The 13288-nt window shown below is 41.6% G+C and overlaps 4 protein-coding genes across 4 annotated transcripts; all 4 read left to right on the top strand.

The window, feature by feature from the left end:
• The first annotated feature begins 80 nt into the window (after nt 1–80).
• On the top strand, nt 81–6369 carry LOC108117223 (cytochrome P450 4g15). Its single transcript, XM_017229554.2, has 6 exons — nt 81–1134; nt 1667–1864; nt 2496–2678; nt 4952–5607; nt 5667–5958; nt 6027–6369. Exons 1-6 carry the CDS (start codon nt 936–938, stop codon nt 6188–6190), a joined length of 1692 nt encoding a protein of 563 aa, XP_017085043.1. The 5' UTR covers nt 81–935; the 3' UTR covers nt 6191–6369.
• A 544-nt stretch (nt 6370–6913) lies between these two features.
• LOC108117255 (ubiquitin-like modifier-activating enzyme 5) lies at nt 6914–8564 on the top strand. Its single transcript, XM_017229608.2, has 2 exons — nt 6914–7324; nt 7459–8564. The coding sequence occupies exons 1-2, from the start codon at nt 7053–7055 to the stop codon at nt 8387–8389; spliced, it is 1203 nt and encodes a 400-aa protein (XP_017085097.1). The 5' UTR covers nt 6914–7052; the 3' UTR covers nt 8390–8564.
• Nucleotides 8565–8772: 208 nt separating this feature from the next.
• Nucleotides 8773–9716, top strand: LOC108117264 (signal peptidase complex subunit 2). Its single transcript, XM_017229621.2, has 2 exons — nt 8773–8949; nt 9065–9716. Exons 1-2 carry the CDS (start codon nt 8911–8913, stop codon nt 9605–9607), a joined length of 582 nt encoding a protein of 193 aa, XP_017085110.1. The 5' UTR covers nt 8773–8910; the 3' UTR covers nt 9608–9716.
• A 102-nt stretch (nt 9717–9818) lies between these two features.
• On the top strand, nt 9819–11968 carry LOC108117230 (probable tubulin beta chain CG32396). Its single transcript, XM_017229566.2, has 3 exons — nt 9819–10252; nt 10314–11358; nt 11456–11968. The coding sequence occupies exons 1-3, from the start codon at nt 10196–10198 to the stop codon at nt 11740–11742; spliced, it is 1389 nt and encodes a 462-aa protein (XP_017085055.1). The 5' UTR covers nt 9819–10195; the 3' UTR covers nt 11743–11968.
• The last annotated feature ends 1320 nt before the right edge of the window (nt 11969–13288 follow it).

Below are 13288 nucleotides of genomic sequence, written 5' to 3'. Positions count from 1 at the left end.
GTGTGTGTGATTTAAGCTATTAAATATTATATCTAAGAAGTCTATCAAAAAAGGTTAAATTTTTAATTATTTTACTATAAATTTTTGGTTTTTTAGACATTTTGTTCGCTTTTCGTGAGGAATTTATCCGATTCACATGATCTGATTTTATAGAGACCCACAAATTATTTTCTTAAACACAGTAAAAAACGTTGTACTTTGTCTAAATTGATATGAAAATATTATTTATTATAATTAAAATTAACTTGCATTAACTATCTTTAAAAGTTAACAAGAAAAATATCTTTCTAGCTTATGAAAGTAACTAAAAATAATATTTTAAATTTATAAAAAAAGGATTGTGATGCACTTATCTCTAAGAAAGACCTTAAGGCTTAAGAAACAACTCAAGTACATTTTTTTCCAGTGTAAATATGCTGCACATTGTTGGCTATAAAAGTCGTTCGCACCGTCGGCGCTGGCTAGTCGCTGGAACAGAGGCGCGCGGAGTGCGAGTGCGGGTCCATCGTTTCTGATTTATATATCTACATATATATAAATACATATATATATATATGTCCCATTCCGAATCTGAGTCTGAGTCCGGGTCCGTAACTCCTCAATCCCCCGTGTGTGGTGTTCGCGCGTGTGTGTGGGTGGTTGATTTTCGTGATCATTTTCGCTGGATGCCTCGGCGAGGGGCTGTCACCGTTTAGTTGTGCGCTGGACGAGCAGCGAGTAACATCCGGTCCACGAGTCCACCATCCCATCCCATGGATAGCTGATCGATAGCTACCGATCCGTGTGTACCTGGGCAGTGTGCGTGCTCCGATCGCTTTATCTTTTTTGTTTGGTGTTTTTGGTGTTTTGCTGGTGAACAAGTTGACCAAGATAGAGTTTAACATATTCAATTGAGAGAGGAGTTAGAAATCCCAAAAGGTTCCCCCTTGAACGACATGGAAGTGCTGAAGAAGGACGCCGCCCTGGGCTCGCCCAGCAGCGTCTTCTACTTCCTGCTGTTGCCCACACTGATCTTGTGGTACATCTATTGGCGGTTATCCCGAGCTCATCTCTACAGGCTGGCCGGACGTCTGCCGGGACCCAGGGGCCTGCCCATCGTGGGACATCTGTTCGATGTGATTGGACCAGCTTCATGTAAATCTCATAATTATATATCTATTAATCAGAAATTATTATCAAACTGCAAAGTGTAAACAAAGTTCATTGAATTTGATATTCGATTTGATAGATTCTTTTGACAAAGATAAACATCAATCCTTTCAATCTTAATAACAATTATTAATCTTCAAAGAAACTTTCTTATAGGTTCGAAAAATCCCTAAAGAATACACTCTCACTAATTAGTTTAGGTTTAGTCCTTTTGCAAAAAGAAATCTATAAAAACATTAATAATGATGCTTAAACTCGAAACACTTTCATTTCTTAATAAATTTTATGCATCTTTATAGTTTAGGTGCAAGGCTTAGTTTATTAACTTTCTCTGGTAATACAAAGCAAATATCCTTGATGAACTTTCATGTTTCGAGGTTAAATAGAAAGCTAAAAATGTTGTTTTCGATTATAAATTCTGGAATAGTAGATTACTTTCTAGCAAAAGTGGGTTTTCCCTTTTTAAATGTTTCAAAAAAATCAAAAGAACAATTCAATAATAATCTCTTCCCCGCAGCTGTTTTCAAAACAGTCATCCGTAAGAGCGCCCCCTTCGAGCATATAGCCAAGATGTGGATTGGGCCCAAGCTGGTGGTCTTCATCTATGATCCCCGGGACGTGGAGCTGCTGCTGAGCAGCCATGTCTACATTGACAAGGCCTCCGAGTACAAATTCTTTAAGCCCTGGCTGGGCGATGGTCTGCTGATCAGCACAGGTGAGGAGGGGTCGGTGGGACTTCAGGGGGCCTGATTTGAGGACCACTTGCCACTAATGCAATTTGCGGAATCATAAATTAATTAAGCGATCCGCTAGCCTGACAGTTGGCACAACAATGCCGCTATAAATAAAATCAACGTCGCAGAAAAGTCACGGAGAAAAATTAAGGAGTCGTTTAAAGTTAAAAATTGGACAAAAATTTACTTGGAAAAATGAAAATGCTATCAAATTTTTGAGAATTTCTTAAAGATGTTCTTCGCTTTTTTTTCGGAAATTTCTTATAAATAATTTATCAAAAAATATTCTGGAAAAGGAAGCTACACTTTGCTTTTCATTCTTTCAGCTTGAATATGATTCTTTATAGACTTAGTTTCGGAGTAAGCTTAGAGAAGTTCTTAAAAAAATTCCCTCTAATATACATATAAGAGTGGTTAGAAGTCGATTTCCGGTCTGTTTATTAAAAGAAGGTTTAAAGACAAATGATTTAAATAAGAAATCTAGTAATACTTCTTCTAGCTATACATTTCATGGATTTAGCAACCACCTATTGATAGTTCTTATGATTTGTAAGATCAGGTGTCTCTATTATCCAGTTTCTTGATCGCTTCTATATATTTCTATTGTTGCAGGTCAAAAATGGCGTTCGCACCGCAAACTGATAGCACCCACATTCCATTTGAATGTCTTGAAGAGCTTCATCGAGCTCTTCAACGAGAACTCGCGGAATGTGGTGAGGAAACTGCGTGCGGAGGATGGTCGCACGTTTGATTGCCATGATTACATGAGCGAGGCAACCGTGGAGATTCTATTGGGTAAGTGATATAGCAATAGATATAGAAACGAGATACGGATACGGTGATATATATATATATATATGAGTTTGTAGCTGTATCCGTCATGGTGATTACACGAAAAGTACAGTCAACCCACACGCACTCGCACTCGCACAGCGATCATCCCCAATATATATATATATATATATATGATATATACCCAGCATCATTTCAGTTATATGCGTGTGCCCAAGTCACCTAATCTCCGCTAAAAACATACTATACGGCGATACATTATATTGTATGCCACACACAATTGAGTGCAGACCCATTTCCCTATATACTGACAAATCAAAAATTTCTGCTTTTGTTGTGGCCCCACAATGGGCGCAAACGAGATATATATGTACGTATATATATATATCAGATCCCGGCCCCCGATCTAACCGAATTATGCCACCGAATTATCTGCCAAACTGCTGCAAACTGGTTGGATTTTTTGTCCTCCAAACGATCATTTCGCTTAGTTACAAAAATTCCATAATTAAAGAGGCTTAAATTGTTAATTCAAGTTGATGATTAAAAAATATATCGAAGGGAAAGTAATTAGCTTTGTAGATAAAGCTAAAATCTACAAAATATTTGGCCCTAAAAGAATCCCCTTAAAACTGACAGGATATTAAAAGATAAACCCCAAGCCCAATAAGAAGGAAAACTCCACCCACTCCTAGATGCAGGTTAAGGTTAGCCCTATACTCTTTAGACCACCCAAAATGGGTTGTTAGCCATGCAAATACCACCCAATCAACCAAAATCGCTTAAAGCCAAACACGTTTTAAGGTCTGGAAAATAAAACCAAACTAAAAGTGAAACCGCCAAGAGCTAGACAAATTGGAAGGCGGCCAATGTTAATGACATTGTCGCCAGTGGATTGCTTGGCCGATTTTGGGATTGATTTCTAGGCCATTGCATAATCCGAGCCCTCAATTGAAATACAGCCAAGATTGCATTTAGCAACTGGATAGATGGCTGGATGGTTAGATGGATAGATGGATGGATGGGGGTTCGGGACCGAAGCTAGCCGAACTGCAAACGAAAATGCAACGAATCCCAGAGTACTCAGCTGCAATTAAAGGCACGTCGCATTGCCATTAAGCATTTAATCAGGAAAATTTGAATGCAACGGCCGACATTTATTTTCAGAGCTGAGGTTGTTGTTCACGGTTCACGATTATGGGGTCTGACGCAAACGGGCAATTAGCAATTAAGACCTGAACGAAACCAACCCAACCAGCCTATGAAAAACTACGAAACAGCTAATTTTTTACAATTCGAATCGTAAGAATGGGCAGGAAAAACCAAATGTCATTGCATAAGACAGATTTCCTTTCATTTGCCATACAAGTCATCACGAAATATGGAAGTGTTTATGTACTATATAAAGCCATCATTGATTGGGCCTTCAGTTATACTATATAATCTGGGTAATAAACGAGACTTTTATTGACCTATCTTAACTTTAGATCGCTGTGAAGATTGAATAAATTAAATTCATTTCAAAACAAACAAAAGTCAAGGCAAATTTAAGAACCTATCCTTATTACTTTCTATGTCAAGCTAACTTTTGTATAATTTTTTGAAGATTTTATTTTGATATGGTAAATGGTAAATGGTTAGATTGAAAGATAGTGAAGATTTTATGTTAAGCATATTTTTCACACTTATTCCCAATCCCTTAAAGTAACAACTTCTTCCTTATAAACTAAGACAAAATGTAGAGAGAACGTTCGACTTAAAAACTCCTTTCGATGGCTATCTCAATTCAAAACAAATGTACCAAATTCCTGGCTCACATTTTTCCCACAGCACAAAAAGATTGTACTCCCCAAAGCGGATCTGTCCGTAAGCTCGTTTATGCTGTCATCTATAGATCTATTTATGCATTGTATCTACAATTAGACAGCCGGGATGGATAGATGGATGGAGCGGGGAAACCGGGGGCTACCTCCGTCGCCTGTTGTCTGTTTGTTAAGTTCAATTGGCGCTTGGGTCAGGCGAGTGCATTCCACTTCCCCCCATTTGTGCTGGGCTGGGGGTCCATCTCCGATCTCGATCTCCAAAACACCGAGTCCGAGTCTGCACTGGACGGAAAAATTAGATTCAAATGTGACATTTAACACGTGGTTTAAACATGCCTTAACTGGGATTCAGGCTGAGCTGCTTTCTCGTTGCTTCTTTCTTGGACAAATTAACTTCCTTTCAGGACTTTCTTTTTATTTATTATTCTAAGTGTACCTTTTTTGGCCTTCCAGAGACTGCTATGGGCGTGTCCAAGAAAACGCAGGACAAGTCCGGTTTCGAGTACGCCATGGCCGTGATGCGGATGTGCGACATCTTGCACGCCCGCCATCGCAGCTTCTTCCTGCGCAACGAGTTCGTCTTCACGCTGACCCGTTACTATAAGGAGCAGGGTCGTCTGCTGAATATCATCCACGGATTGACCACCAAAGTGATTAAGAGCAAAAAGGCAGCCTTTGAGCAGGGCACACGTGGATCGTTGGCTCAGTGTGAACTGAAGGCGGCTGCCTTGGAAAGGGAACGTGAACAGGATCCGGCTGTGACCTCAACGGCTGCGAATGAAGAGAAGACAACTCCAGTGGCGGGACTCTCCTATGGCCAGTCCGCTGGACTCAAGGATGATCTGGATGTGGAGGACAATGATATTGGCGAGAAGAAACGGCTGGCTTTCCTTGATCTGATGCTGGAAAGTGCACAGAATGGAGCTCTTATTACTGATACGGAAATCAAGGAACAGGTGGACACCATCATGTTCGAGGGTCACGACACCACGGCTGCTGGCTCCTCGTTTTTCCTCTCGCTAATGGGCATCCACCAGGACATTCAGGACCGCGTACTCGCCGAGCTCGACTCCATTTTCGGTGACTCACAGCGACCGGCCACGTTTCAGGTGGGTAACTATATACAGAAAGTACTTACTGTGATTGATATCCATATTTCCGATCGCAGGACACACTGGAGATGAAGTATCTGGAACGTTGCCTGATGGAGACCCTGCGCATGTACCCTCCCGTCCCGCTAATCGCACGCGAACTGCAGGAGGACCTCAAGCTGAATTCCGGCAACTATGTTATTCCCAGGGGCGCCACGGTGACTGTGGCCACCGTCCTTCTGCACCGCAATCCCAAGGTCTACGCCAATCCGAACGTCTTTGATCCAGACAACTTCCTGCCGGAAAGGCAGGCCAATCGCCATTACTACGCCTTTGTCCCATTTTCCGCGGGGCCACGCAGCTGTGTGGGTAAGTCCGGAAAACAATAAAAATTTTATAAATATGAACTATAATTATAAAATACTTATAATTTTTAGGGCGCAAGTACGCGATGCTCAAGCTAAAGATCCTACTGTCGACCATATTGCGGAACTACCGTGTCTACTCGGACCTGACCGAATCGGACTTCAAGCTGCAGGCAGACATTATCCTGAAACGGGAGGAAGGCTTCCGTGTGCGCCTGCAGCCGCGGACCAGGTGAACCACTCGGACGGACGGACAGAGGTGTCATCGGATTGGCGGACAGCACACCGTACACAAATAAGCTACACAGAACGGACACTTATCCATACATATATCTCTACTTGTTGGCAAGTGATAGTCACCGGTTTATACAGTAATATTGATAATATTAAATAATAAACGTGCTCCAACACTCGATTTATTGAATAGTATAATAATTATTTTTTTGTCGCATTTAACACGAAAAGCAACCACAACTACTATCGTCATCTTCCTTTAACTGTTCTTTTTTTTTTTTTTGGTTATTTAATAATTATAATACCTTTTTTGTGTAATGATTTTGACAATAAATCTTTTGTGTAATTATACAAATCGATATAGATGAATCGAAAATAAGGTGAGTGAATGGATAAAGAAAAGTTAAAACATTAAAAGTGGGTATTTTACGGAAAATTTAATTCTAATTTAAATTTAATCTTGAAAATGTGGAGCAATATACCAGGCAATGTTTATCATCTTGAATCTATTTAATAAATTCATCAAAAGTTGAGTTTTCTAAGATACCTAAGATGTTATTTCCCACAGATAATAAATTGTTTTTTCAAGCTGATTATAAATGCAATTCAAATAAGCGCACCAATTACTGTGTTAGCCAACACTGTTTTTCTTGGTATGTTTTTTTCACATCTCTGCGGTGTTTTGGCTATTTACTAGCTAAGCTATCGATGTTTGTCCATCTCTAAATCAGTTTTCCCATCTGGCAACGCAGGTCAAAAGTGACACGGCGACAGCGAACTTAAAAGCGAAAGTTTACTGTTTACGTTTTAGAGGCGTTTGTAGCCGCACACAAGAGTCAGGATCTGTAGGAGACCTTCGCCAGGATGTCGCACGCCATCGATGAACTACAGGCGATCATCGCCGAACTAAAGACGGAGCTGGAGGAGCCAAAGGCAACGGGAAGCAACAACAGCCGCCAGGTACGCGATCGCATCGAACGCATGTCCGCTGAGGTCGTGGACTCCAATCCTTACAGTCGCCTGATGGCCCTGCAGAGAATGAACATCGTTAAAGACTACGAAAGGATCCGGGACAAGGCGGTGGCCATTGTGGGTGTGGGCGGTGTTGGAAGCGTCACCGCAGACATGCTAACACGGTTCGTACAAAGCTAGGAAAATAATTGATTTCACCATTATGAGCTTATTCTAAAGCATCCGTACAATAGTCATTTTAATACAATACATCTTTCTAAAAGCTAAGTTTCTTATTAACACTTTTAATCCCTTACAGTTGCGGGGTTGGAAAACTGATCCTGTTCGACTACGACAAAGTGGAGCTGGCCAATATGAACCGGCTGTTCTTCACTCCTGACCAGGCAGGTCTCTCTAAAGTCGAGGCAGCCGCCGCCACATTAAGCTTCATCAATCCAGACGTACAGATTGAGACCCACAACTACAATATCACGACAGTGGATAACTTTGATCGCTTCCTGGACACAATCTCGCAGGGTGCTAAAGTTGCTGGACAGCCAGTGGATTTGGTACTCAGCTGTGTGGACAACTTCGAGGCACGAATGGCCATCAATGCGGCTTGTAATGAGCGTAATCTCAACTGGTTTGAGTCGGGTGTTTCAGAGAATGCCGTCTCAGGTCACATTCAGTTTATCCGTCCAGGGGACACGGCCTGTTTTGCTTGTGCTCCTCCATTGGTAGTGGCAGAGAACATTGACGAGAAGACCCTTAAAAGGGAAGGCGTGTGTGCGGCCTCACTGCCCACAACAATGGGCATAACGGCTGGTTTTCTCGTCCAGAATGCCTTAAAGTATCTGCTGAATTTCGGCGAAGTTTCCGACTATCTGGGATATAACGCCCTTAGCGACTTCTTTCCGAAGATGACGCTTAAGCCGAATCCTCAATGCGACGACAGAAACTGTTTGGTAAGACAAAAAGAATTCCAGGCCAAGCCCAAACCTGTAGTGACGAAGGAGGAAGTCAGCGAGGAGCCGCTGCATGCCACCAACGAATGGGGCATTGAATTGGTGGCAGAAGACGCACCAGAAAGTAATCCAACGCCTGCAAAAACCGCTGAGGTTGGCGAAGGTCTTAGACTCGCCTACGAGGCTCCTGAAAAATCGACCGAAAATCCAGAAGAAACTGTAACCACCGCGCCCGCGGACGAAACCAGTTTGGAGGACCTGATGGCGCAGATGAAGTCCATGTGAATTGATTCCATACTCTGTATTTATAGACACTCTTTTGTATAACTTTTTTTTTCATGTAAAAATTCCGTTTTGTTTGTGTGAAAGTTAGCTCAGCCATTTTTTATATCTTTAAATGGAAAATACACGCTTATATGCGGTATTTCAGCTGATAATAAATGGATGTTATTTTTTTAAATTTATAAATCTTTAAAAGAAATATTTTTAATATGTATTTTCTGAGCTTCATTCTATTTTGTGAGATTATATTTTAATATATTTTTGTAAAGCCAAGCTTAATTTTATACTTGAATTACGCGCGCACTTTATTGCATTTGAAAGGTATTTTTTAGTATTTTTCACTTGTCGATAGGGCAACACCGTTTGCGTGTTATCGATTGAAAGCGATAGACGATACAAAATTTTGTTGTCGCGTTGTCAAAAGAAAAGAAGGAAACTCCTGCAAAAAAGAGTTTTCCCTGGCTGCCACACAAGCTTTTCTGAATAACTAAGGACAGGAAAAGAGTGTATAAAGTAAATTGAAAATGGGCAAAAAGGAGGAAAAGGCACAGCCGGGAGATGAGGTGAGAAAACCAGATGCCGGCTCAGCGTTTGGTCCATCAAGATGTGTTCCAAGACACGTCATTGTATATTGGGTGTTATATTTACCTGATTCCATTTTATTTGTATTTCGTCCAGCTCGTCAAGGTCAACAAATGGGATGGATCTGCAGTGAAGCACGCGCTAGATGATGCAGTGAAAACCTGCCTCCTGGGCGATCGTCCCCAGTTGAAGGAACAATTCGGCCTGGTCAACACCCGCTTGGCCCTTTGCGCCCTCGCCGTGCTCGTGGCCATCATGGCTCACGCTTGGGACTTCACCCACCCCTTCCCAGAATCCCGTCCAGTGCTTCTATTCAGCGTTCTCGCTTACTTCGCTCTCCTCGGCATCCTTACCCTCCATTCCAGTTTCCGCGAAAAGGGCACCTTTGCGGTAGCCCTGCAGAAGGACAAGGAACGAGAGCGCCTGTGGGAGGCCAGCTCAGACATGCGAAAATATGACGACAAGTATCTGCTGACTCTCAGCGTCCGGGACTCTAAAAATGGCAAACGGCGCGAGCAGAGCAGCAACAAGTCTTGCGCTGCCTTCATCGATCAGAACGGCATCGTTCTGGACAATCTGGTGGCCAACGAGGTCAACCGTCTGTTCAATTCCCTCGCCGCCGACAAGAAGGACAAGTAGCTGGAAGAGGAGCAAGTCCCAGGAGCAGTCAGCTAAACCCACATCTTTTTTTTTATTCTTAAACCAAATTCCTCACTTTATGTCTCATTAAATTACACTTTTGTGGTAAGACGACTTTGACTTTTTGCTTTAACATATGTGTTTAGATTTTGATTAATTGCGAAAATGTTGTAGTTTTGTGTTGTCCTATAGTTCGTCCAGAGTACTTGAAGTTAGTGTTGCATTAATTCTAAATAATATGAATTAATTAACAGTGAAAATATGTGTCTATATCAAAAGACAGACTTCGTAATGTCTAAGTCTATATATTATGAATTAAACCTTCAGACCAGATGGTTTATAACTCCTTAGCTACTCAAAATATACATATTTATCTAAGAGCCTCTTCAAAAATTCCCTAACTCACAATATAATGTTAGTTAGCAAAAGTTGTCTCTGGGAAAAATACAAAATTATAATCAGGGCGGCAGGGAGAAGTCGAGCCTCATGAAAACCGAGCAGCAAATCGACCGAGCGAGAAGAGGTAAAGGAGAGGATGAGGCAGTAGCCTCCAAGTAAGTGGTTTAAAGGAAACAACTTAGGGTCAATATGCGGGAGATAGTCACCCTGCAGATCGGCGGAGCCGGCAATGCCATTGGTGATTCGGTAGGTAAACTAGGGCTTACTTACTAATGCCCTAATTCTAACCAGCAACACATTTTTCCAGTTTTGGCACGTCATCTCGCATGAACATGGTGTGGATTATGCATCGGGAAGATTTGGTGGCACCAGTCCGCTTCAATTGGAGCGAATTAATGTGTTCTTTAATGCCACGGCTAGCAAAAGGTTCTATGCCCGTACCATACTCATCGATACGGAGGCCAGTACCATTCAACGTTTGAACGCCAGCAGTCAGTTGTATAGACCGGAGAACTTTGTAGCTGGATCGGAGAGTGCTGGGAACAATTTTGCCCGTGGCTATCATACAGATGGTGCCGCCATTTTGGAGCAGGTGTTGGACAACACTCGTCGGGAGGTGGAATCGGTTGATTCACTGCAGGGTTTTCAGCTGCTCCATTCGATTGGTGGAGGCACAGGCTCTGGCCTGACCTCGCTGATAATGGAGGCATTGGTGGAACAGTATCCGGACAACTTGCTCTGCAACTATGTGACAATTCCTTCGCCTAATATGTCGCAGGTGGTGGTGGAACCTTACAATGCTCTACTGAGTACTCCAGCTTTGGTAAATAATTCCCATTTGACATTCTGCTTGGACAACGAGGCACTATTCCAGATCTGCAATCGAAATCTGAAGATCAAAATGTCCGGCTATGAGCATATCAATCATATTGTGGCCCTGACCATGTCGGGTATAACCACATGCCTCAGGTTTCCAGGCCAATTGAATGCCGGGTTGCGCAAGATCTATGTGAATATGGTGCCATTTCCAAGGCTGCACTTCCTTATACCAGGATTCGCACCGTTGGTTACCTGCAAGCAGCAACAGTTTAGCAAGGGCACCGTTTCAGAGCTAGTGCAGCAGATCTTTTCCAGCAATAATTTGTTGTGTGCCATCGATCTGCGAAAGGGAAAACTTCTGACAGCAGCGGGTATTTTCCGGGGTAGGATGTCACCGAGAGAAGTGGATCAACTGATGACCGGCGTTAGGAATAAGAACATTAACAATTTTGTTGACTGGATACCCAATAACATTAAGACTGCTATTTGCGATATACCACCGAGGGGTCTTAAGATGTCGGCAACCTTTATAGGTGGGATTCCTATAATAATTTATTCTTAATATTAATTTATTATTAGTATTTCCTTCTGTGCCAAATACCAAACTAATCCGGGATTTATGTTTTATAGGTAACACCACGGCAATTCAGTCGCTATTCCAGCGTTTACTGGATGGCTCCATGGCCATGTTGCGGCGTAAGGCCCATTTGCATTGGTATACTGGAGAGGGCATGGAAGAGCAGGAGTTCCAGGATGCCCAACAGGAGTTACAGGCCATCATTGATGATTATCGTAGCAGTGCTGAGGGCGAGGATTCCGGTGGCGGTGGTGGCGGTGGCCGAGCCGGAAGCGCTGATGGTGAAAGCGGTGATGAGGAGGCCACCGCAGGTCCCCAATGCCCATATTGCGCCGAATAGCCCAATTTATATCCATTCCACGTCATCCCAAACTTACCTCAAAGCTCAGTAGGCCTCCAAATAAGATAAAGGCAGATTTAGGGGCTTGCCAAATTCAAAAGTGTTCTCCATTGTCGTCGCTCGTCTTGGATTCGGATTTATTCATCAGGAAACCTCTATTCCAAAGGATAAATCGCAAGTTGTTCAGGATATATTTAGAGTAAAATATATATTTTTTAAAGAGAAACTGCTCTATAATAGGGTTGATTATTGATTATAATGGATCATTTAAATATTTAAAAGCATAATTGTAGAAAATACTACTTTCTTGGCATAATTGGAAACTTTATTTCATTTCGAAATAAACTTTCCATAAAGTTTTACCTCCTAAATGAGCTAAAACTTCTAATTTAATTCAAAAATACTCCTTTTTTTTAGTTGTCTGCCGTTTTTCGAGTTACTTGCGATCGGTCGCCAATCTGATTTTCTATTTTCGCACTGGCCAAAGCATTTTCCGTAGGTCAAAAGCCGGATCTGCTAAACTTGAACGGCTGCCAAGAGGAGTTTTTTGGCGAGTTCGCAGCAAGAAAATCAGGAACGAGGCAACCGCCCGGCCAAAAAAAAAGAAATCTTGAGGAGATCCGGAGACGACGGCATTATTAATAGACGGATGCTAAAGGTTTTTGCACTTGGTTTATTTCTGGTGCTCCGCATTCCTGAGATGCCGTCGTGGTGACAAAAATATATGCAACACACACGAAACATGCAAACATAACGCATATCCAATGCATATCCCATCCAATCCGATCACACTTACAAAAAATATTTTAAAAAACCGTTAAATCGGTTTACGATTTCTACTTTAAAAAGTTGAAATTAATTCTACACATTCTATTCAAAGAAAAAATCAACAGCTTTATAATATGTTAAAATGTAAATGTTCATAAGCTTCATAATATTTATTGTAATAATTTAAGGTGGTTATAAATCATTTTTAGAGTGCATTAAAAATGTGCATTGGCTTGCAAGTGGAGCACACACACACTCGCACAGGCGAGCACACCTACACACGCAAGGGAAAACGGCGGAAAAACTTGGAGGGCGAGGAAAAGCCAGGGAACTGCAAGCATAAATATAAATATAAAATTGAGAATTCAATAGAGATGCTAGATGCCAACTATTTGTAGGCTGCTCCCCGCCCTCTATTCCTCGCCGTCATGCCACGCCTACACGCCCCGACAACAGGCGCCACACAAATTGGATCTCTTGGAAAAACGCGTATTTTTTAAAAGAAAAACTTAAATAAATAAAAACATGTTTTGAACATGACGCAGTGTGACCATGTATGGTAAATAACAAACTAGCTATGAACGATGTAACCAATTACAATACTGTAAACTTTACTGGGTTAGTTTTCAAAAGCGTTAAATTAAATCATTTAATATAGTGGATATTATAGACATTAATATAAAGATAAAGCATTTTATTTTTTCCTTTTTTTTTTTACATTTATTACAATCGTTAAATATGTTATTACATTTCGAAAGGTCGTTAACCAGTGCTGTTA

The sequence above is a fragment of the Drosophila eugracilis genome, unplaced genomic scaffold (assembly GCF_018153835.1).
Source record: "Drosophila eugracilis isolate 14026-0451.02 unplaced genomic scaffold, ASM1815383v1 contig_498, whole genome shotgun sequence".
In the NCBI taxonomy this organism is placed as follows: domain Eukaryota; kingdom Metazoa; phylum Arthropoda; class Insecta; order Diptera; family Drosophilidae; genus Drosophila; species Drosophila eugracilis.
This window is presented reverse-complemented; position numbering and strand designations above follow the sequence as displayed.